At 41.0% G+C, this 25,165-nt stretch overlaps 1 protein-coding gene across 13 annotated transcripts in view; it reads left to right on the top strand.

Moving 5' to 3' along the window:
- Positions 1 to 8,372, top strand: part of DLGAP2 (DLG associated protein 2) — a 453,971-nt gene extending 445,599 nt beyond the window's left edge. For all 13 annotated transcript variants that reach the window (XM_064707634.1, XM_064707623.1, XM_064707621.1 and 10 more), the window contains one exon: positions 947 to 8,372. In XM_064707634.1, coding sequence (XP_064563704.1) covers positions 947 to 1,165 — 219 coding nt within the window. In that variant the 3' untranslated portion in view covers positions 1,166 to 8,372. The remainder of the gene's footprint in view (positions 1 to 946) is intronic.
- The last annotated feature ends 16,793 nt before the right edge of the window (positions 8,373 to 25,165 follow it).

The raw sequence follows: 25,165 nt of genomic DNA, 5'->3' as shown, positions 1-25,165 counted from the left end.
ACAGTCCAGTATTAAACATGAAATAAAAAAATAAAAAATAAAATAAAATAAAATAAACCAAATCCAAACCAAACTGATTTAATTTTAAATTTGCATCTAATTTCAAGTGCACTTTGAATGGAAATTGTATGAAATCACCTCCAGAGGTCCATTTCTTCTAACCTAAATTAGTGTACAATACCTTGGTTATAGGCCCTCATATGATATTTTACAGTCTGTAAATGGTCAAAACAATTCTTGATTTAACACCTGCAGAGAAATTTACAGCTCCTTTTGTAACAAAATCTATTGACTTCACTTTATAATTTGATAATTCTTCAGAATAATTTTCTTTAAAATGGCCCAGGCTTGCAAGCAGAACAATTAGCCCTATGTTCTCTCTCTGGCTGGCGCTTGAATGTTTCCACAGAGCAATTCCTGGAGGAGACTAAACTAATAGACATGTATACACAGCTGCTATCTCATATCCAGCTGAGGCTAAACTCAGTATGATTAATTTAATCAAAAATCCTGTCCTGCTAATCTTAGAGAGTTTTTTCACTTGATCAGACCACACAGATGCGCTGAATTCTTATTGGAGAGACAGTGTGTGTTTCTGTTTATAATGAGTGCAATAATGTGTCAGCTTAAATCAAACAAATCCATATGAAAGTGAGGTGTGCAGATTGCATGTGCCAATACCTGCAAGGACGCTGGAAGGAAGCGCAGTCTTTTTTCAAGCACAGGACCATAGAATGCATAATGGTTGTCAAGTAAGAGGTTTTGTCAGTGTCCCTAGTGTGGATAGCTGTTCATGTAATCCATTAGTCAGCTGATGGGCAAGCACAAATTGAGCATGCTTGATGTATGTAGTCAGTATTTTGCATTTCATGTCTTTGATGTGCATGCTCTGCTGACAAGTACCTTTTACACACAGTTCACCCTTAGTTTTAATGCCCTGTTGCAGGAAGAAAGAAAGATTCCTCCTCCTGTACCAAAGAAGCCCCCAAAAGGAAAATTCCCTATCACAAGAGAAAAATCTCTGGACCTACCTGACAGACAGCGGCAGGAAGCCAGAAGACGGCTGATGGCTGCCAAGCGGGCAGCCTCTTTCCGGCAGAATTCAGCCACAGAGCGTGCAGACAGCATTGAGATCTATATCCCAGAGGCTCAAACCCGGCTTTAAAGACAGAATGCTGCAGAGTTCCTTTTTTTAAACAAAATGCTTGTACAGTTTGTCACTTACCTGGTAATTTTTGTCTCATTCTCTCCACTAAATATGCCCTTGATGTTGTGTTCTTTGTGCCATAAGCACAGTGGAATGCTTTTGATTTCCTCAGAATTTGCTGAGCTCACCGCAAGAACGACTTCTTTTTGTATTTATTGTCTGACTTACAATCAGCTACAATGGATAGGGCTTGTCAAGACCTGACTTATCCAATATATTCTCAGAGGACAACAAGAAACACCTCTTGAGATGGAACCCAGCTTACTTTTTGTTATTTATATTTTTATAAAATGTGTGATAATTAGGGATAAGAATAACAAACTATAAATGGGTGCATCTCACCATTCACTAGAGGCATTAGCTAATCCAAGTAGAAGGTGCTACAAATGTAAAGAGCAGGAAAGAAAGAACCCATTTATCTCCTTGACCTTCAGTTTCTTTTCCTAGAATCCAGCTAACATATTTACCCATGCGCTCTGCCACTCTTCTCATCTTTGTTACTGCAAAATAACATTAGGCCTCTCATCTCATTCAAGTTTCTGGAGATGAACAGGGATATCCAGCCACTAAAACTCCAAAGTTCATCAGAAAGCAAGAAGCATACAAGTCTGGTGATGGTGGGAATGTCCACTGAGAAACGTTTGCTGTTAGCAGTATAACGACACTCTGAAACCTAAGCAAAATTGTAATGCAAGAGGACTTGAGTGATGGTGAAAGGAAAACGGAAGCCTTAAAAAGTTAGATCTTCTGTAGTAAGACGAGTAAAGAAAAAGTTATACTTGCTCCTTTGGACCACTCATTGCATTTTTAACTGTTCTTTTACATGTTAATATTTATTTTATAAACCTTCTCTCTTTCATTTCAAGAGCTGTGCTATATGTACTATTTCAAACTCTCAAATTGTTATAACAATTGAGTTTCCAGGGTATCCTTGAGAACAAAAAAATCTTGCTTGTTTAAAATGCCAGTTGTGATGTTGTAAACAGTTTAAGAAATATGAATGTGAGTGGTAAGTATATATAAGTTTAAATGGTTATGTTAAGGTAAAGGTGAACTGTGGTTTACAGTTGTAATTTTTTTTAGAACTATTTTTCTATGCAGTATCATTTATGGCAAGAATAAGTTTCTTGCTTGCTTCAGACATAGGAAAAAAAAAAAACTGACTCAAGAGATAAGTGTATAAGGAAAATAATAAATTTTCAAGCCTCATATTGTCAGAGAGAAGTGGTAGCTACCACAGTCAAGAGGCTTTCATTTAAAACAAATTAGGACAGAATTATTCCACTTCACCTACCTTCAGAGCCAACCAAGCAGTCCAGCACCTAGAAGTCTTCAGGTGAAGACGCAATAAAATGAGCAACATGCAGCCCCCAATACCAAGGTTTGAATCTTATTGAACACAAGTTTAGGTGAAAAGAATGAGAACCCAGTGAGACAGACAGCCCCAGCTACCACATTCCCCGTTTACCTGCTTTAACAAATGCAATGTATTTAGCCATAGGCAGAACAATTCTTTAATTATACTCAAGCACTTTGGTTCTTCACCTGTTGAGCACTTTAAATCCAAATCCCATACACCCTGCAGCCTGATGGATGAGTGAAAACGTGAAGTACCATAGGTTTTGCAGATCTGACATTATTTCAAATCTGTTTTCTTTTGTTTGGTTGCTTGGTTTTTTCCCTCTTTTTTCCCAGTGTGTGGTATTAAGCATGAGTTCTGTCTTTGGACAACTGATAAAGCATGCTTGGCTTCAAAGTACGAATCTTTAGAGATGAAGTTTTGAGAAGTTCCTGTGAGAAGACACCCCTGTAAATTGAGCCTGGTATCTGGTATATACTTTACCAAATAGCCTTAAACTATATTTGAAGCAAAAACCAAGACGAATGTATATCCTTCAAGAATGCAAAAAAAAAAAAAAAAAGGACAAAAAAAAAGAAAAAAAGGAATAAAAAATAATAAATCCCTGAAATATTCTTCTATAGATGAAAACATTATATTTCCCATCCCTTGCGTTTTCGAGGCATTTTCTATTAAGGAAAGAGCTGAATCCGAGGCAGTGTACAATATTGATGCTATTTCCTATATTTGTTGTACTATTTTAAATACAGAAGTACATGCAGAGACTGGCATCTTAAATCTTGAAAACTGGTATCCTAAAGTGGAGCTGCTAATTAGAATATCCACACAAAACCAAAGCCAGTATTTTTCCTAGATTGAAGAAATTTAGAGACACACACACCTGTACACATATATACGTATGGCAGCTGACACGTTTTATCTAATTTTCTGCACACTTCCAGCAGGAATCACTTTACTCACTTGAACCCTTCTACCTGCAGCAACAGGTCAATTAAGCAATTAAGACAAGCTGTACCTGATCCTGCCAGTAATCAGACTTTATGAAGACAAATTGTAAACCAAACAGATTACAGATAAACTGAGACCCCAGCTGGCCTAATAATGCTGACTTGGAGGAGTCTGTGTTCTACATTTCCTATGCTGCTATAAGAAAATTCTCAGTATAAGATTTATAAATCTATGATTTCTGTTTGATTCACCTTGTTCAAACAAACAAAAAAACCAAACAACTAAAAAAAGCCACAAAAACAATTGGAAAAAAATCAAAAGTAAACTAGATGCCTGCCAACAAATTTGATAATGTTGTCTGTGCACATTACATTTTGAAGTGCAATATATTAAATTGTTGTACAGGTAACATTATATTTTTTAAGGCAAATAAGCCATTTCAATTTACATATTGTACACCTGATTAGTTTAGAAGGATAACATTATGCTTATAATATTTGTGTTGCAAATAAATCAAAGTCAGATTGCTTCATTCTCTGACATGAGAAACACCGTATCTTAATAAACATATGTCCAGATCTATTGTAATCTGACTCCACATCACAAAAATAAATGTCAGTTACAAAACCAAAGTAGGAGGAATAGAAATAAACAGAAAGATAGAAACTAGAATGCTTTCTCCTTTGAGAGTTCATGGTATAGACCCACTCACAACAGCTGAATATAGCAAAATAATCTGGTGTTTAATTAAATATTAATTGGGCTAATATGTATTCTAACACATTAAAACTATAGAAAGTCTCTGTTTGTTTAGTCATTAGTCATGACTGTAAAACACAAGTATACTAAACAGAATTCAGAAAATTTAAATAAGGAAAAAGGCCTGAAAGGTAAAATTGATATTTGCCATACTTATTTTTGCTTTGTATATTTTTTTAGATTTGAAATTCTTTGTAATTTGGTGGAGTACATTATGAAGTGTTTTATTATTTCACATCCATCCAATTAGAATGGCCTTTGGCAGAATGCAAACATGAACAACATTGTACAGTTTAATACCAAAAAATGATATTTTAATTCATGCTTAAACCTTGACACTATATTAGATTTGAAATCAATCAGGAAGGAATTAAAGTGTGCATAGGAAAGTGCGTGAATTTCATATATATAGATAGATATAACATATATTTCATACAATGGAAATTATTTGTTTTAAAATAAGCCCACGTCCTGCTGTATCAGTAAATTAGTACTCTACTTCCTCATTACTGCATCTAGTACATAGTCAAGGAATGTTTGGTCATTGGGTGGTTTTGCAAGTAACTGCTGTGTGACGAGTGTCACGCGTGGCACGGTGTGTCACACGGGGCCTGCAGCCTCCTCGCGGCCTGTGGAAGCAGTGCCCTGCAGAGGTTCCTGGCCCCGTGGCACCTCAGGCAGTGTCACCGTTCTGTCCCCGGCCCTCTCCACGCAGGCCCCCCGGACCTCCAATCAGCCCAGCTCAGCCTTTTACACTCGAAGCCTTGAGCCTGCCCTGCCCAGCTGGTGGGTTTGATGTCCTCCTCAGCACCTCAGAGCTGGCACCAGTGGCGAGGGCACACTGGAGGCTGTCCCATCAAGTGCTGGTTTGTGCATGCCGATTTGAGGTCTGGAGCTGGTCTGGCAGCTCCGGGTGTCAAACTGTGTGCAATGAAAACCTGTGAAAGCAGAGCCTCAGTGTAAGGGAGCTTAAATGAATCGTGAAGCACCGTTACTCCCATTACTGTTCCTCGAGCATCTTATGATGCAGGGACACCACTGGCCAGCTGCGCTCGAGGTAAGGAATATCAGCAAACCCCTTAATGACTAGAGAGGTGCTTCCTGGTGTATGACAGGTTGGCACCCACACTTACACAGTGCCTTTCATCCAGAAGGATCTCCAAGCACTTTATTAGCCAACACACAAACTCCAGGCTGGGCTGCAGCTGGGACAGGTAACCCAGCATGGCGGGATGCTGGGGGTTCTCCCACCTGTCCCCACGCTGCTGGGAGTTTCCTTCCATGCTTCCAGCATCTGGGACCTCACAGTCTGAGCCTGTGCTGAAGGAGAAGAAAAGACTCACTGAACCAAGAGGAAGACCTGAGCAAAGCAGAGATGAGGGCAATCAGTGCTCATACCATACCCTAGGGAGTAGGCAGGGAGTAATGAGCATCAAATTAATCTTCCAGAACAATCTCTGTCTTTTCTGTTCCTGACAATGGCAGTGAGGTCCTGGCAGTGGAGGAGCTCCCTGGGAGAGTGCCGGAGGAGACTCCTGGCTGGTGCCAGGCACAGGAGCTGATGGCACCAGCAGCTGAGCCCTCTTGGTCAGGAATCTTGGCAAGTCTCCCCTTCTCAAGTGCATTTCCCTCACTTTCTTAGCGGGAGAGATCCATCCGGGGTCCTTGCTGCACAAGCAGCCTTCCCCAGGCGCCCTGCTCTCTCCCCAGGTCTGCCTCCAGCCCAGCTAACACGAGGGATGACGTGGGGCACAGCACTGAGGCATGACAACTGTGCTTTGGTTTGGGCAGCTGCTCTCTCGTGAGACTCAGCCCCAACCCTAAGGGTTCTTCTATGGCAGAGCAATGGGGGCACCTCTCTCTGCATGGACAGGATCAGCAGATGAGAGGCCACCATTTCACACTGCACAGAACAGAGAGAGGATATTTACATGCATCAGTTATATACACATAATGATTTTTCACTGTCAAGGTTCCAGAGAACCAGACCCAGGAGCCTCAGTCAACACTCACATTCCTGTAGATTGTGCCCCTTTCTTGCAGCTCATCCTCACACACATGGCTGTGGCAGGTTCACTGCCTGCTGCAGTCCATGGCCCATCAGCAGCTATTCACCATGTTCACCTCCAGGGACCATCTTTCAGGAACATGGCATACTCATATGCATATACAGAGTCCTGTCAGGAATTAAGCCCTCTGTATCCACAGAAATTGCTTAATTTATCTCTGAAATGCAGCTACCTCTATGGCATAATGCTGTAGCTGTTTAACTACATAATAGGCTGTTCAGGACAGCAAGTATAAAACCAAAATTGAAATGGAATGTTGCCCAAAAGAAAATTTGGCCAGCATATGTGATTCAGCTCCTCTTAATGAAATAAAATTCCAATAGCTGAAAGGGGCCATGGCATTCATTACTGAATGTCTTTTCCAACATAAACGATTCTATGATTCTGTATCTAAAAATGGTATTCCAAATCTTTTCTCATTAAATGCATATTGCATTTCATAAAAGATGATAGCAGAAGAAGACTGCACGTTCACTGATCCACCTTTCCACACCCAGCTTTTGTCCCATTACCCTTCATTGCCAGAAGAGAGCTGGGCTTTTGAAGTCAGATCGTAGTTAAGGTAAATTAGTCTGTCTACACAGCTTGCTCTTTAACTGAGCAAACACAGAACAGTTTTCATCAGCTGGCAATTTAATTCTATATTTTATTAAGGCCAAATTGTTATTTTTCTAAATTGGTTTTGTTGGACAGGATTTTTTACTTCTCTAGGTACAAAAACATGGATATTTTCACCTAAGCATAAATGAGGAGGAGGCTTATTTGAATATATAGACATTATTCACAAACACTGTCCATTAGTGAGGAATTTTCTTCTCCTTACCTTGCCACTCTTTCATTCAACACATCATTTCCCATTCCTAAAGCTTCACTGTCATACAAGTTTCTTATTTGTGAGATGGATTATTGCAGACCACCGGGCTAAGTTCTGATCCCAGTTGTATTAGGATCAATGCTCAGAAACTGAAACCAGAAAGAAATATCAGATCTGAATCAATATAATTCAGATCAATATCTGACTCAGCAAGTCTGAGGTAGGAAGGACTCAAGGTAGCATGCGTGCCATTACTTTGTAGGAGCTCATTTTTCCTTTGAGGAAGGTCAGAGCCATGCAGAGGGCTCGGTAGCAGATTTGAGTCTCTGAAGAGAGTCCTCACAAAGACATGCCAGCTTTGTTTATAATTACCATGGAACTCACATGCTCATATCCATGCTTTGAATTATCCTTTGGAGGTTTAATAGAATGGCCATCTCATTTTAAAAGGGCTCACCTGTATGTACTATTTAGTTAAATTTATACATTAATTTCCTGACTGAAATAAAATTCCCTTTTGACTAGCCTGGCTTATATGCTCCAAAACTGTTCTTTCCTGAAGAAAAGCCACTATGACTGTGCAGAATTTTCTGTACAGAGACAAAACTCATACTTTCATTTACCATGGACCTGCCAAAATAATCAAGTGTGGCCTAAGGACTAAATTAAATGCCTCCTGTAGAACTTCAAGGAATGTTAGAACCAGGAAACTAGCTGTTTAGTTATCATTAAAAGTATATATAAATATATATAAATATATATATACATAAGAAATCATATCAACAACGAGGATGAACTGAGTGCCAAATATTCACCATCTGTATAAAACTACACTTCACTAGAATTAAACTATTTTATGTAATTCTTTCTCATGCTTTTATGGTTCTTTTGATAAATTCTATTTAGTAGCATGCAGGATACCTAAATTGAATGTACAGTATGTTGTTTCATTGCTACAATAATTTATTGCTTCTCAGTAATATCTTCTTTACCAGAATGTTATTTGTTACTTTGAAGACATATTTGAAAATTGTTTTATTATTGAGTTATTCTTTTTTTCTTGGTTCTCTACTCACCTCCAGCTGATTGTAAGAAAATGTGCTTCACTATTTTGCCCCATGGCTCTTTTATGAAGCTGCCTCTTTCAATTGGTTTATGTATTGTTTATGTTCATCTCCTGTAAATAATTCTGCAATTAAATTTTTTGAGAAAAAATAGAGTGCACTCTTTATTACATTTTAAATTTTGCATTAGTTAAAATCTGACATTTCCAACTAGGCAATTTTTAGGCAACAGTAAACTATTCCTTTAGACCTGTAGCCTTTGAGGTGTTAGGAAATAACTGATAAAAATAATTTTGATAGGATTTTTAGCTGAAATCAAAGGAAGATGCATATAAAATCTGATGGAAAGTAACAAATAATGGAATAAGCTATGCCATTCTATCGATGTGTTTTGATTTGCAGTCATTGATATTATAGGTATAGAATGTCATCCACTGATTTTGAGTGAGAATATTGTGTATCATAACAAAAAGCATACTAGTCTCTTCTGTTTGTAAAAACCCCAAAACTGAATTACTTGTAAGCAGTCATTGGCGGACAGAAGTGACTGAATGGATTTGTTTTTACAAAGTGAATCCTCAAGCATCTCTGTGTGTTTTTACTGTTTGCAACAGGATAACTAAAAGCAGCTTCTAGACTGCTTCATGGTTTTCAGCTCCTTTCAGGGCAGACAAATCCTCTTCTGGGAATGGCTTTAGCAACTCAGCAGAAAATTTGATGAACACTTAGCCACATTTCTTGATTAGACAAAAGCCATGGTAGGCATGAAACAAACATGAATCTAAACAAAGGAGGTATCAGAAATAATATGAAAAATAGAAATTTATTTGGCATAGAAAAGTGCCTAGTTGCTTGAATCATTACATTTTTATTGCTCATGTATTATATATACTATTGTAATGCTACAGACCACTTGTAGATTTGAACACTGTTCATTTACAAACTGAAAATATTCCCTCACCATGAAGAATTTACAGCCAACCAATAGATAAGAAATAACAGATAGGCAGACACAGTAGAGAAATTGATGGGAAGAAGTGAGATGCTATTAATTAAAATGAAGAGCAGCACCCCAGCATCCCATCAGCTGTCATTTGTTTTGCAGCCATCAGAAAAGGAGGGGATAATGAAGTGGAAGATACCCTCAGGGATGTCTTCCCAAGAAGAGATTGAGTTCAAGAAACACGTTTGCTTGAAAATTTAATACAGAGATGATGAATTTTGGCATCCTGAGGTACCTGGAGGTGGAAGATGACATCTCCTGATTTAATGGCTGGTGCTAGGTACACGATGGACAGGTAGTGTTCAAAGAGGCTGTGAAAGGTCTTGACAGTAAGACCAATAAAATTCAACATTTGATATCCTGATGGCTCGTTGCTTCTATGAAGAATTATCATTTTTAATATCTCTTGTGGAAGGCTCAAAATTTTCCAGCTACATGCCAGCAGTTTTAATGAGAATGAAATTTAGGGAGAGGGCATTAGAGCGGCTAGTGGTTGTTTTTGTCTATATCCCAACACTGGATGTTATGACATGGAGCATCACTTACAGCAGTTCTGTACCACCATATCAGAACTAAGGCCTTGATCACTCCTAGCCGAAATTCCAGTAACCTCTTAGCTTCCCTTAGACTTCATGAGCTCCCTAAAATAGTCTGATCCTTCCTGCAATCTGGAAAGGATCTCAGGACTAACAAGCAAGCTGTTTCTTGTACAAGAGCTTCACAGATGGCTGAATGTCAGCTCAGTATTGCAGGCATAGCCGTGTAAATGAGGACAGGCATCGCTGATGAACTAGTAAGGTCAAGTAAAGCTGGGGCATAGATGTGGCATATTTTATTTCAATTGCTGAACCAAGTAATCAGGTGCAGATTACATGCTCTGGAATTAACATATTTATTCCAGCTGAACTGCACTGACACTGACAGTGGGTTTGTGGAAGGCTGCTATTGTTTTAACTGTGGCAGCACAGCTGAAGTGTGAAAATTTTGAAATGTAGACAAGTACCTTACATAACCCATTGCAGCCCTAACACAATCCCTCCACCAATTTTGACGTGACTTTTTCAACAAGCAATTTATAAGTAGCTGGAGGATAACACAGTGATAAAAACTAGGCAGTGCTGGTCTGCCAACATCCCATCACGTCAGCCAATTTAATTTTCCACTTTAACAAGAAGAATGGCCTAAGGAATTAGGTAAAAAAGAGTAGGCTATGATAAATCTTCATTTCATTGAGGCTTTTGATTCAGTTCCAGTGTACTGTTTTCATATAAAACTAGGAAAATATTCTCTAAATGAAGTTTTTCTAAAATTAAAACTGATGCATCTAAAAATATTGTTTTAAATATGCATATATGTTTGACCATTTGTGAAATCTGAAGGTCTTTTGGAGTGTGAGAAGGAAAAAAATCTAACCAACTCTCAGTACTATTAAGCAATTTCTAAAAAATCATCATTGGTGTGGAGTATTATATTCATTGACCTGGGAATAGTTACAGGTTCTGCAGAGGATATGATAAAAATGCACAGCGATCCCAAGAAAACAGGCATGCTTTCTAAATTCAGTGTGATGTAATTCAGTGAGGAAAAAACAAAAAATGTTGTATTGAATGCTGTTCTAAATGTTGTATTCTGATGTGACAGAATATTCTTTTGAGAAAAAGCAGAGCAAAGAAAATGTAATCACAAGTTAAAGGAGAGTCAACCTGATGCTAAATCAACACACACTAAATCACATGCTCTTAAGAAAAGAGGAAATCTAATAGTGAATGTATTAGCATATCATTAAATTAGTGTGGCTTAAATTATTGTGCTGTGTAATCATCCATGTATACACAATCTTAAATTGCAGCATGCAAACATTATTGGGCTTGACATTGCAAGCCAAGGAAAAACAAATTACCCATAGAAGGAAGAAGTCTTCAGGTCAATAAAAATCAAACTGGTGTGTGGAGACATGGCTCATCCTCCCCCATCCAGGCTGCTCAGTAGAAATCTCCTTGGGCACTGCATTTTGCTCTATGTCAAGTGTGTAAGGACTCCTAACAGATTTGGGTGGAGTTGATGTTTGTCTCTGTCCTAGGTATGAACCTCAGCAGGTCTGGGATACAGGGCAGGATGCTTTTTGTGCGCTTGTCTGTCTGTGTTTAGGAACCAGACTGCCATATTTGGGCAATGGTAGGATACAGACTCTGAATCTTGCTGTCTTCAACTTAGCCACTTCCACCCACATTCTGTCTGAGATGGCAGAAATTACCCCCTGGATCTCAAGCAAACAGTCAAACACAAAATGTTAACAAGTGAGATAAGCAGAAACATTTCATAATGCTTGAAAGTGACACTGACTGGCTGAGTATTCAGTGATGCCACTGAGAAAATGGCAAGTCAGATTCTGGGGATGTAGGGACATTTCCCGAGTGCTACAGTGGTTCTTGTTCCACTTTGTTCAATACTGTTGAGTTTTGGTTACAGTATTAAATCCTGTTTTGGAGGAATTGAGAAACAGTGGAGAAAAGTTGAAAGAAAGTAACAGAGATTAAAAAATTTTTAGAAAGCATGAAATAAGTGACTAGAGTTCAGAAGATGAATAAAAAACCTGATTTGTTTCAATCAAATGAGTTATTATGAGCTGTTAATGAAATTGCTTCCCCATTCCCTGGAAGGAGGTTATTAGCATCATTAGCAGAAACATCTAGCTTTTGTTTCTTTGGATAAGGGCAGTGACTCCCTGTTTAACTATTTAACTCAAGGACAAGGCAGCACACACATCCTACATGGCTTTGCAGCTGTGATCCACGTGTCAGAACACCCTGGAGAGCCACAGGAGCCTCCATCCAGCATCCTGGCTGCACGCGGGCTCAGAAAGGGATGTGACTAGACCACTGGTACCCTCACCTCACTTGACAGATGATCCTCTTCATGAGCAACTGACCATTTGCAAGCGTGAAAGAGGCATTTGCCTGCCAAAGCTGCCAGTGCTGCTCCCCAGCTCTTCCCAGAAGGAGAAGCTGACCAGGAAGATGGATACAAGAGGCTAGAGCCTCTGCTGGCCTCAGCACTTGGGGAGGTGAGTGCTCAGGGTCTCCACATCTTCTCTGTGTGTCATGGGGTTATCTGTTCACAAAGGAACAAAGATGTGCTGCTCTTGAATAAAACACCTTAATACTAAATAAGGGAATTGCAGAAAATTGGTGACGGCAGCTGAGTCAGCAATGTTCTTTTCTCTGTATGAGGTTCATATCCCTTTTTATTAGTACCAGACACTAGGCTGCTTGAGGTGCTACAATTAAGGAAAAAATCTAAAGAAAATTTCTGCTCTACATGAGGAATAACATCATCTCAGCCTTTACCCTGAACAGAGTCCCAGATCCTGATCAGGAGTAGGCATTATTAACCTGCTTAGCCAGAATCTCTTCAAAAGTCTTTGTGGTTGTTGTGTGGCTCTTGTATCCTTTGTGACCCCCAGTAACTCACCTGCATAGGAGAGAGCTATCCAAAATATGGAGGAGTTTTCTTGTCAGAAAGGCTCTGCATCTGTCATTGCCATTCTTGGCTTCCTCCTTGCAACTGAGCACCATCACACTCACTGCAGAGCTTGGCACTAAAATATTTGAGGAGGACAGGGCTTAGGTCAATGGAATGGAAAATAATGACAAATCAATTTAAATGCAGATCCTGTAGGAGTATATTATAATAGACTGCTTCAGACAAATCTTAAAAGGAAATTAGCTTTGGTAAAAATCAAGGATTCAGTGTATTAAAAAGTGACAAAATCCCAATCATAAGCGAGGTGATAAATCAGTTTTGCCAGACAGGAAATAAATCATGACTGAGCAGTAAGGGAAGCAGATGAATGTTATGCTTTGGGGTTTGAATATGTCAAAGTGAATTTTGTAAAATATTTATAAATTTATGAAGCATTGACAACATCTTTAAAAAATCTGGTATTTAGAATTTTATGAATGTTTATATTTATATGTTTATGTGAGTTTTTGGCTTTATGTGTGTATGTATACATATATATATATATACATATGTATATGGGTAAATATAATATGTATGTATATATTTATCCATACAGAAAAAAAAGAGGAACAACTGTAAATTCTATATATATTTAATATTTTTAAATGGCCAGAAATCATGTTCTGTTCGGTTTGTGCATGTCTGTGTCTCATGATAAAATCATTTGCTTGTCTAAATCACAGAAGGAGGAAGCTGAAAGAAAGGCTGAGGAAAGAGAAAACCTATGGAGCAAAACCAATGTCAATGCTATATTGTTTATTCTTTGCTTATTAGAAATACATGATTGCTTTAGCTGATTTGGACTAGGACTTTGCCATAATTCTCCTTCACTATAAAAGAGGTTTTTTGGGCTAATTTACACCAATATCAGTTTCTACAGTCAGGTCTCAAATCAAATACATGCATATTGTGCCAGAAAGCAAATAGATTCTGCATGAGATGAGCTAATTCATTGAGACACTTTTCAGCCTCAATTAGGAAGTGGTCTTACTATTTTGAGACAAATAAAGAATTCAAATTCAAGATCTTTTAATCCTCCACTCAGATTCCCACTTCATTTTCCCAAATCTTTCCAAAATACATATTATTGTCATCTTATTTAATGAGACACAGAGTAAACAAATTTTGCAAGAGCATTCTCATCTGGAATAACAAGTAAGAAGCTGTAACCCTCCATCAGATTTTACATCTTTAATTCATAACTAAAGAAAGAACAAAGTTTAATACCTGGAGATAAATGTGAATTTCTATCCATTCAGCTAGAAGGGTCACTTAAGACCACATGTAAACCAGCTGTGATAGCACATGTGGATGGGAGGTTCTCCCTGTGTGTCATTTACCAGCTTGCTCCTCTCCAAATATCAAAGTAAGGTAAGTGTCATCAAAATGCTGCTGTAACTCAGGGGCTACAAACATTTCCCTGGAATTCATTGGGTCACAGGAGAAGGAGATGCTACAAGGAGAGGAGGGGTTGTGTGCACAGGAGGACCTGAGGAGCAGGCAGCAGCATCTCATGGCCACGTGAGAGACTTGTGGGAAGCCTCTGGGACACGTTTACCTTCTGTGATGTGTTTCACTTTGGTGGCATTTACCTTGTGAGACGTAACAGATTGTGACCCTTCCTTGGCTTCTTTCTGGAAACAACTTTTCTTTTCTGGAAAACAGAAAAGCCGGTCCATGAGCTGCTAAGTATTCATCTTTATTGTCACAAATGAAGTATCTGTAAATACCTTCTGTGATTATCTGTTGTGTTTTCTAGTGTCAGATGCTATACTGGGACTACTGACTTTTTTGGACAAAGATTAATGGCTTCCACTGAAGCCAATATTGTATTTTTAACCTGTGAAGAAAAATGTTCAGTGAGCTCAGGAATAAGATGAGTGATAACTCTCAGTCAATTCATGAAGGGGGGTAGTTTTCAAGGTAAAATATATGAGGGAAATTGTTCCTGGGGAAGTGGGTGAGAGATGTCAGAGATGGATAAGAATGAACAATAGATGCTTTTCAGTCACAAGTTCACTTCCAATAGCTAAAAATGAAAGATTATTATGACCAAAATAGTATCTAACTTGCTGTAATTGTCATTGCACTAACTTACATTACCCAAGGGATATCTGGATTTCAGAAACCATATGAGGACCTGACAGCCCTTTCAATCCCCACCACATCACTGTGCTCTCTCTGCTGATGTGCCCCTCTTTCTGGATATCTCCAAAGTTATAATGTTATTTGCTTTTGCTCTAAACAAACAGACGCTTTCCAGGTTCTGGGAATTCCCTCCTTGTACAGTGCTGGTTAAAGGCAAAACCCCTTTGACCCTTCTTGCTTCACTTTACCTTATTCTGGAAGGAACCTCACTGTTTCTTACATTTAATTAAATAAGCAAGTATAACCTGCATAAAAAATCGGTATAAATGTAGTTCTCCCACCTTTCTTTGTCAAAAAGAAAACAGAAACAAATAGACCGGAGAATGCCTTTGAATACTGTCTGGAGGGACAGTCTGGGGAGGCACTCAATTATTCAGTTCCTTTTGGCTGTGTCAAACAGGACAGAAGAAGCTTTGCGCAGTCCCATTTTGCCAGCCTGGAAAGTGTGAGCAATGAGAGGCACACATCACATCTCCTTGCCAGGCTCCCCCCGGCTGTCCCTGCCAAGGAGGCAGCGCGCCGCAGGATTGCCGCACCCTCTGCTCGCGCCCTGCGCGCAGCTGGGCTGGGGGCTGCTGGCACAGGCACAGGCAGCTGCCAGTCCAACAGAGCCAGCACTCCTGAGCACAGCTCTCCGTGTTTCAGGGGTTTATACTGCCACCCATTGCTGTATCTGAGCACATCTTCCCCAAAAGTGATAGCAAACTCCTGAACAGATTTCATTTGCAATAACATATTTCCCTTTCTGGAATCACAGCTCTCCATCGCAGCAAACAGATCTATGTGGGAATAATGCTTTCTGAAGTGTGTCTGCGTAGGTTAGAGTGGAAATGCTCTCTCAAAGGCAAAGTGTGATCAGGCTGTGGAGTCATTGGATTTATTTTCAGCGCCTGCTTCTTCTCAGCCAAGAATACTTTTGGCCCAGCTTTGTCCCTCTGCCGTGGGGGTTTTGTTCCAGATGCTGTCAGCATGTTGCAGTGATGCAGGGGAAAATATTCAGATCTTCATAACCTTTGAGGCTGAGCATCCATTGCCAGACAAGATATATTGCACCACACGACTGGAAACAACTGCACCTGCAGGGCAGGTGCAATGGGAGCTATGGCTCCTGTAAAATGAGATTAAAAGGAAACTACATTTGGGACTGTGCTGGTACATCTGGGCCATCAATGCATGCTGCTGAAATAATGGAATCTATGTTTTTCTGCAGACAGAGCTTACAAAAAAGGCATTAAACCAATATATCAGCACCAAATTCAAGAATTTTCTTCAGTGGTAATGATTCACTCTTTTTCAGAGGGTTTTGGGGTTTCATGTTATCATATAGCTCTACAAATGTTTCCTTGCACCATGCTCGTGTTATTCAGAAAACTTTAATTTTAATTTCATTTCTTCCCCTTGGCTTTATCTGCTATAACTATACACAACCAGTTTGCATCTGTGTTCCCAACACACGCACACATGAATAGATGATAAATTCCTTTACACCAGTACTTGTCATTAATGAACTTCAGTCTCCATTTCCATTCCATTGCAAACATCTCATGGAATTATTTGGCAGAACATTTGTAGGTGTAAGAATGCATTTCAATAAGTGGCACTAGGAAGAAGACTAATTTTGTTTGTATTTAAAAAAATATAATATTCATTCCAGCATCATCATAGCACTGAGGAACTCCATGGTGTGTCTAGAGTAAAGCTCAGCTCTGCAAGAGTAAAAAAACCCAAAAAAACCCAGAAGGCATTTGTGTATGGCAGCTCAAGCTGGAGGGATTTTGGGAGCTTCAGGTCACAGCAATCACGCAGAGCCCAGTAAGGGACAGGATAGGAGACCAGGTTTTTCCCTTTACCCTTTTCTTCCAGCTTTGAAGAGGATGGCCTGGGAAGATTTTGCTAACTGAAAGCTAGGAAGTATCTCCAGGGATGTTTGCTTTTTCCTGTCCAGTGCTCAGGAAGAAAGAAGTTATTGAGGAAGAAATCTAGCTCATACTGAGAAGGAGGGCAGCAAGTTGGAGAGGAGGAACAGGAAAAGAGCCAGGGGGTAGGAAAGGTATGCTTCAGGAAACAGGAAGAAATACATGCAGAAAAGGTGCTGATGGAGGCCAACACTGGCTGCTGGGATGGAATAAGAACTTATCCTCCCTGGCCCAGACTGAACCCAGGGCTACTCAACAGTAAATGCTGAGCTACTCCCAGTCAGTGCCTCTGAAAAAACAATGGATCATTACTCAGCTATGCCTCAGCCCTCTTAGGAGACCAGTTCACACAGAGGTCAGTGAAAATGATGGCAGGGTCCAGTCCTTTCATATGCCAAAATTGATTTTAGTTTGGGGTTGGAGGGTTGGGAGATTTTAAAAGCATCTTGCAAAATGCAAGAGTGCAAAACAACCCCAACCTGAGCCTCCTCCTATAAACAGACTGAGCACAGCTTACATTAGGCCAGAAGAGCTCTTGGGAAGCAGGATGAGCAAGCTCCCAGTTGGCTCATGGAGGGTTTCTCAGCACTCTCTATCCATTTTCCCACTGACAGGGCTGCCACATAACATGCAAGTTTGGGAATCTACAAGTAAACACAGGGATTTATAACACAGCAAGGAGAAAACTACACAATGAAATTAAACAAGGTTCCCATCTGAACATAAAAGAACTTCAATAATTCTAATTAATGGCCAGGAGACACATTACAAGACACAAGACAAGCAATGAGGCATAAATGCATAAATAAAAACATCAAGAATGCTGAATCACAGAATACCTTTTGTTCATTTTATTTGCTGTTTTTTCATTCAGATTACAAAACCAAAATAAATTGGAGTTGTAGGTAATATTCAGATCTTGTTAATGCTTTAAAAATAAATCAAAAAGTCAAACTCACTAAAAAATATTGCAGATGCAAATTCACTTCAATAATGCATAATTAGCCATAGTGTGCCAGGGAGGATTAGCAGTACAGTCACTGAACATAACACAGGTCTACCAGATCTTACCAGCACCTGCTGTTGACTCTGCACTCATGCTTGAGTAACCTTGCCCCTCACTTTAGGGGCCTGGGCTTATCCATGTGCATTCATGAATAGCCCTTGAACTTTAAATCTACAACAGGAATTTTCTGACTGCCTCTATTTAGACCACTGAATCAAGCTAACAGAATACCTCCTTTTATACCTCTAAGTAAAATTATTTAAGGCATATCTTAAGTGTAAGCGAAGATAGATACTGTCACAGACTTCTTTTCATAAAAATCCTTTCTTTTAGGATTTTTCCTTTCTGGGAAGCTGAGGCCCCAGAAGAAGAATGTAAACAATTATTATCTGCTGCTGTGGAATGTAGCAGGTGCACCTGTGATTGGCTCATGTTCCATGTTTACAATTAAGGGCTAATCACAGGACGGAGTTTTCTCTGGGACAGATTCACAGAGAGCTCTCTTGTTTAGATTCCTATTCTACTCTTAACTTAGCAGCTTCTGAACTTTTTCTCTCTATTCCTTTTAGTATAGTCATAATGTATTATATATCATAAATTAATAAATCCAGCCTTCTGATCATGAAGCAAGATTCTCGTCTATCTCTCTCACCCTGAGGAACCCTCACAAGTCATGTAACAAGATACCACCTCGTTTTTTCCATTTCAAAGTAACAATGTCAGACTTGGTCTATGAGGTTGATATTGCAATTTTAAAATACACAAGTTTTTTAATTATAAAAATAATAAAATTATTACAGTGTGGTGTGAAAGTAATAAATTACCCTGTTTCTTCTAAATTAAAAATGCTGTAAAAGAAAATTCTTGCCTGACTGAGCATTTTTTCAAGTAGTGATTTTAAAAGGAATGTTTAAGTGACAGTTCCATCCAGCCCATATGGGTTTAATTTTAAATTGTCCTGAAATTCAGCAATTAAGGGAATTTTAAATGTTCAGCAATCTAGACCCTTATACTGTCTGATACCTTTTGTAGAAAAAGCTGAGTTAATGAGAGGTCATGGGATAGAAATCACTTGCTTTGCTCTAGTGAACAAATTGTCATTTATACACAAGGACTGCATGAGGGTTGTGGCATAAGCATTTGGAACACATTTCTGTATACTGGAGGTAAGGAGGAGCCCTATTAGTTTCAGATGGAAAGAGAAAAGTACAATTTGAAAATGAAAATTCACCATAAATATCAGGATGAACTGTCACAACATGAGAACTGACATGAGGCAATACCTTCTCCAAGACTGTCATTTCCCCTCTTCCCTTCTCTGGTCCACTACCACAGACAATGGCCAATAAAAAGAATCACTGAAGGCAACTTTGCACCTGGCTGGGCTCAGTCTATGCTCAGCAACTTTTCTTTAATGAGAAAAGTAACATCATTTAGTATATTTGTGGATGGGAAAATCTGCTATTCCTATTTTTGAAACATTAAGTATCTCCTGCGCTTACCCACCTAGAAAAAAGACACAGGTCAGTTCAAAATTTACTTTTATTAACTACAAATGGATTTTCAAAGCACTAGTACTGGATCATTTACCAGAGTTTGATGCTAACTGATGGGACATAGCTAGTCAGAGTCAGAAGGGAGTAGCCAGGGTACTGGTCGCATCCTAGTTGAGAGTAGAGAGAACAAAGGATATTCCTCTCCATCTGTAGGTGTTATCTTCCACAACCTTATGACAGCAGTTTCCTTCCAGTAGACTTCTCTCGCACCATGTTGCTCTGCTGCTATTAATATTACTACCGCTTTCTCTGGATAAATGCTGTCTGCACAAAGAATGAAAAAAAATTGAGCAACTAAAAAAAATTTTTTAAAAGACGTTCCACAGTGATTTGTCCAACCCATTAATAATTTTTATCTAAAATAGCCCAGTTGTGCGAGTCATCTCAATGCCTAGAAATCAGAACATTCTGATGGAATGAAAAAAATTATGAACAGAAAAAGCAACTTCAAAGAAGCTGTTGTTACATTTACACATAAAACAGCTAGGAAAGTAAGTTCAGCTCTAATTATGCTTAAAGCCTCCTTATTTGATATTTTTGATGTAGAACTTGTAGTCCATTTATAGTCTTTCAAAGACACCCCCAAATTTAGAATCACGAAAGTTACATTAAACTTCAGAAAATGTCTAAGAGGTGAGCACAAAAATAATCTGTTTAGTTTATAAAAAAATCCCCATCCAGCCTACCCTACTCCTACCTCAAAAATCTAAAATGTCATCTGATTTCAATATATCAGTCTTTTCCAGGGAGGAAGTACTGGGAATTAATAGGCTTTTAAGTCTAGCAATGAAAGGTACAATAGGCAGCACGTAAAGGGAAGCTAGACTTCTTCAAACTCACGAGAAGGCCTGCATTTTAAGACTGAGATTAGTCACTGGAACAAGCTGCTATTAAAAGCAGCAAATTCATTTCTTTGGCCTTCAAAAGCACAATAACTGGATTTCTGAAAATAAGCATTAGTCAAACTCAAGTGATGAAGCCTGATAAAGGAATGACTGAGTGAATGTTAATGGTTTGTGATGTGCAGGAGGCTGGATTACATGCTCTGGTGATACCCTCTCTCCTTAAACGCTCTGAGTAAATACAGCATTGTACTTGCTTGGAGCATAATGATCAGAACTCAGCAAATCCACCTTTTTCTTCTCCTCAATTTTATGTTTCTTTTCAGAAATCAAGGAGACAATTGCCATGTTCCTGTCTGCTTTGCTATTTTTTATGCTCCTAAATCTTGAAAAGTAGCAGAATTCACTTGATGACCCCTTCACACTAACATGGTACTATAATATATATGAAAGCTGAGGCCATTATATTTATCACTGCAAAACCCACAGAACTGGCAAGCACTCATTGGGCATGCTGTAGCCTCAAGCATGTGGGATAAACTGCAAGATTTTAGGGATTTCTTGGGACCTTCAGATCTCATTTCAGTTCTATGAACAAATAAACACTAAAGATGTTTAAGTTACTGTTTGCTTTAAAAGCTTATTTATTTAATTAAAACAGTAATTTCAATTCTGCAGATTTGTGACATGCCTGTCCCATACCAGCCTTCTGGCTATTGTATGTTCTCTTCTATTTCTTTGCAAGGGAAGGTCCCACTGCATCTTCCATTCTTGAATGATTTCTAGCACTGGGTTAAATTCAAATGGGAAAAAGAAAATTTGTTAATAGTAACGTACTTGAAAAGTGTGGAAGAGAGGCAAAGAAGCAGTGCCACATTTGCTCTGAGGTGTCGTTCTGCACGTGAGGAGCTGTGCCCCTTTTTGACAAGATCTTTCTAAATATCCGTGTCCCTGACACCGTGCATTCCGAGGCAGTTCTGATTTCACCACAGCAGCATGCTATTTCCCTGGAATTAATATCCATGCATCCTTCCCAGCATCGGGCTCTGCTGAGCCGGTGGAAGGGAGCGGCCGCCGCCGCTTATGGCGCAGGACACGGGTGGCCCCGGGCTGTCCCCAGCGCGCTCGGGGTCCCGCGGCTGGGACGAGGTGGGTGACACGGGCGGGACGTGCGGCAGCCGGGAATACCTCGCTCTGGAGCTCCGGCCATCCCACTGGGAGCCAGCAGGGCCGTGAGAGGTGATGGTGAGCCCTGTGTACCAGAAAGGAATAATGTCCCTGCCTCCCCGTCCGGGGCTGTTGGCATTTCGGAAGCGGTAACCAACAGCCTGCTCTTTGTTCCTGCTCCCGGGGTGAGTGCTCCATTCCCTGCCGCTGTAACCAGGATTAAAGCTCCAGCCCGCAGCGGGAGCGACATCTCCGCGCTCCGCCGAGCCACTACACCTCGCGTTCGCACCAGCATCGCTGCGGAAAGCGGGCGGGGGCCTCAGGAGCCCTGAGCTTCACACCCAGCGCTGTCCGCCGGCCGGTGACACCGCCGCGACCTTCTGCCGGAGACGGGCAGGAGACCGGGCGAGGCGGATCCTGCCCGGTCCCAGCGCTGAGTGCCCGCCCCCGCCCGTCGCACAGCCAGACGGTGCCAGTGCCGGTCTCGGTGCCGGTCCGGGTCCCGGTGCCCGCGCCAGGTGGCAGCAGAGCCGCAGGGACGGGCGGGCAGGGGGCGGCTCGGAGCCAGCGCCGCGCCCCGCCCGAGAGCGGCACGGGAAAGTTGCAGGGCTGGGGTTTTGGGGTTTTTTATGGCAGAAAATGTGGGGAGGGTTACGTTTGTTTGCCTGGTTTCGAATCAATAATAAACAAAAAGGAAAACAGGGAAAGCTGGGAGCGCAGCTGAGCCCTCCAGAAAGTGACCTGGGCTCCGCGGTGCCAGCGCTGGTGGGCGCACCACAAGCTCTTCTCCGGCTCTCTCGGCTGAGGACCTGCGGCTGCGGAGTCACGGCCACACGCTGTTTCTGCAAGGAGAATTTGCCAACGAGTGGCAAAACCCTGTGAAAGGTTTTTTCCATATATGTCGGATCGTTATACAACAGAATGTTGTGGCCAAGTTCCCGTCTAGAAGACAAAATCTCATTAATTTATTTACCCTTTAATTTGTCTTGCCGTGATGTGTTGTAAATGCCATTCTGATATTTAAATCATTCGCAAGTCAGAGAGATAGACATGTCGTTTTAGTGAAATTATTGTTGGAACCAGCACCCAAACCCTTTCTGAGCGCTGAAAGTAAATTTCTGAGCACTGAAACTCAGGTGAGTTCCCTAGGTAATTCAGTCCTCAGGAGAGTTTCAGTCTTAATGACTTTTACAGGGTCAACATTGGTCTTCTACTAGGAAGCTACTGAATTTTTTATCATGAAACTTTTATTATAAACATCAGTCCTACCCTGTGCTTGACCTTATTTGTAATAATTACATATCAGACATTTAACCTGTCAGTGGATAAGAATAGTAGAGGACTATAATTCTGGGGATTTGTCATAGTATTTTTTACAGGCTGCTCTTAGACCATTAAAAGTTGTAAATTTGAAGACTAGGAACTAAAGCAAGAAACCATAAAATCTGTTTTACAGGCCAGCATTTCCCAGGTAACATTACATCAACCTTAAGTTGATGTAAGTTTGCTCATCCCCAGGCCACCCAGGGCTCGACAGACCCTGTGCCACTGACTGGTGTTGTGTCTCCCTGCCAGGTAAAACTGCATCTTTTGTAGCTGCCTCAAACCAGACACAGACATTAAAACTGAGGATGAGATCTCCAAACACATTCTCTGACCTATAACTGTGAGCACCTCCTCCCCCACATGGAGGGGCAGCTACAACCAAGCAATACAGTTGGCCCTACAGCCCTGGAAAAGGCAGGTGAATACTCTGCCCCAGGTCCCTGGCTGCTCAGGAAGAGTCTGTAAAGCCAAACACAGCCACAGGGTGGAGAAAGAAGTATGTAACTAAAATTGCACCCAGGCACCCAACCTAGTCATAGCTTCCCCTGGGAGCACAGCCCCTGTAATCCCCCAGGAACACTGCTTCCTGGAGCTGGATGCCAGCCCCCACTTCACTTTGTTAGAAAAGCCCTTGGAGTAGTTGCATGATATGCACCTATGCAGGGGTGATGTGAGTGTGTGATGAATTAGACTGTTGCCTTTCTGCAGGTCTCAATTTCTGAAAGTGTTTAATTTGCTTTATTTGGAGCTGCTGTAATAGCTTTTGTGAGTAATTCCTTATGTTAATTAAAGAAAGTAAATAGATATGTGGAAAAAGAAATATTAACGGGACCTGTTTCCTTCCCAGTCATGACTGAATTCAGCAGTCTGCCTCTGTGCATTGCCTCGGTGCATGTGGACAGGGGCTATGGGACAATAAAAGCCCCTTGACATTGCAAAAGGCTGATCAGAAGCCAGGCTCAGGCACACTGCTGATGTTGGAGCCTGCTCCACAGTGGGGCACAAATGCTGAGCCCTGTGAAGGCATCTGCATGTGCTGTGACCATCTGCAGCTCCCACAAAGACGGGCAGGGTTAAGGTCTCCTGGGGCCCTGACAGCCACAAGGCTGGAGCCTGGCAGGATGGAGCCATGGTGGGTGTCCATTTCCATTGCTCCCCTCTCCACAGAAGTCCTCTTTACTGAAGGCAGAAAGGAGTGTGTATAGAGAAAGTGAGAGAGAATTAGCTAATTTTTTACCTCCTACATCAGACGTACAATGCTGTGCTGCTTCCTTGTTCTGTCTCTAGTGGTCTCAGTAGATTAAGAACCAGCTGCTGCTTCAAGCTGTCCTTGACAAGAGCATGGAGAATTCTAGGCAGCTGATGAAGTGCCAACCCCATTAGCTCTGCAGCTGATGTGCTTTCATATGCTCCCAGCAGCATGGTGGGCTGCCTCCATGGGTCAGCAGCTATCTGCAGTGCTGGATGCAGGAGACATTTGTCTTCATTCTATCTCTCAATTTGCCTTAGTAAAGCAGATGATCAATGAACTGTTTCAGAAATGGACTGAAATCCCAAAGACTTGAGAGAGGTTGGTAAGAGGGACCTCTTTTTCTATTCCTCAAACTTGTTCAGATGTTGTGCTCCTGTGCTGCCTTCAATATCCCTCCGATATTTTCATCTTTACACAGAGGTTGCTCTGTCCCCTACAACACTCATGTGAAGAGACATTTTTCCCCCCTAATGTGATGCCAGATTATTTGTGGAGAGCAGAGGGGAAAAAAAAAAAAAAAAAAAAAGCAGAACGTTCAGAATATTCTGCACTTGGGGTCAGAAATGCACCCTCAGACCTGAAGTGGTCACTCAGGAAGATGGGTTGACAGGGTGTAGTGGCAGATGTAGTGATGTAGTGAATCATTGTCTGGTGTGGCTTTCACAGATCATGAAAACACGTGAGGGAAAAGCAGAGATCACATCTGCCATGGTAGATGGGAGTCTGTGTAGAGGTTTCTCCTCTCTGCAAATACAGTTGTTTTCCTTCTGTAATGGGCAGGCTGACAGAGCTCACTGAAGGAGCAGCCAGCATGTTTGCAACGCAAACTGATGTGCCTGCTATACTGTGACCTGTGTTGAACCTTCCTGCCAGTATCACATTTATTCTGTGCTAGCAACCCTTCTTGGGCTGCTTCTGAGGGACATGGGGATGCACGGGGCTGATAACCCAGAAGCAAACAACCCTAGCTGGCTGGCTCCCAGGCTTTGGCAGGCACACGTGGATTCCTGGCCCTGTCACCAAACCTCACTGGTACTGCCTCGCCTCAGATCTTGTGCAGCAAACTGTGCAATTGCCAAGGAGCCCAATTTTTTCCAAAAGCACGCTTGTCCTTCGCAGGGCTGCGCGACCTGCAGCCAGCATGGCTCCCTGCCTTGAGTGAAGCTGCCCTGCCCTGACTGCAGCAGTGCCTTCTTACTGTGAGCC

The sequence above is a fragment of the Zonotrichia leucophrys genome, chromosome 3, assembly GCF_028769735.1.
Source record: "Zonotrichia leucophrys gambelii isolate GWCS_2022_RI chromosome 3, RI_Zleu_2.0, whole genome shotgun sequence".
NCBI classification, from domain to species: domain Eukaryota; kingdom Metazoa; phylum Chordata; class Aves; order Passeriformes; family Passerellidae; genus Zonotrichia; species Zonotrichia leucophrys.
Note: the sequence above shows the minus strand (reverse complement) of the source record. Positions and strands in the feature narration are given on the sequence as shown.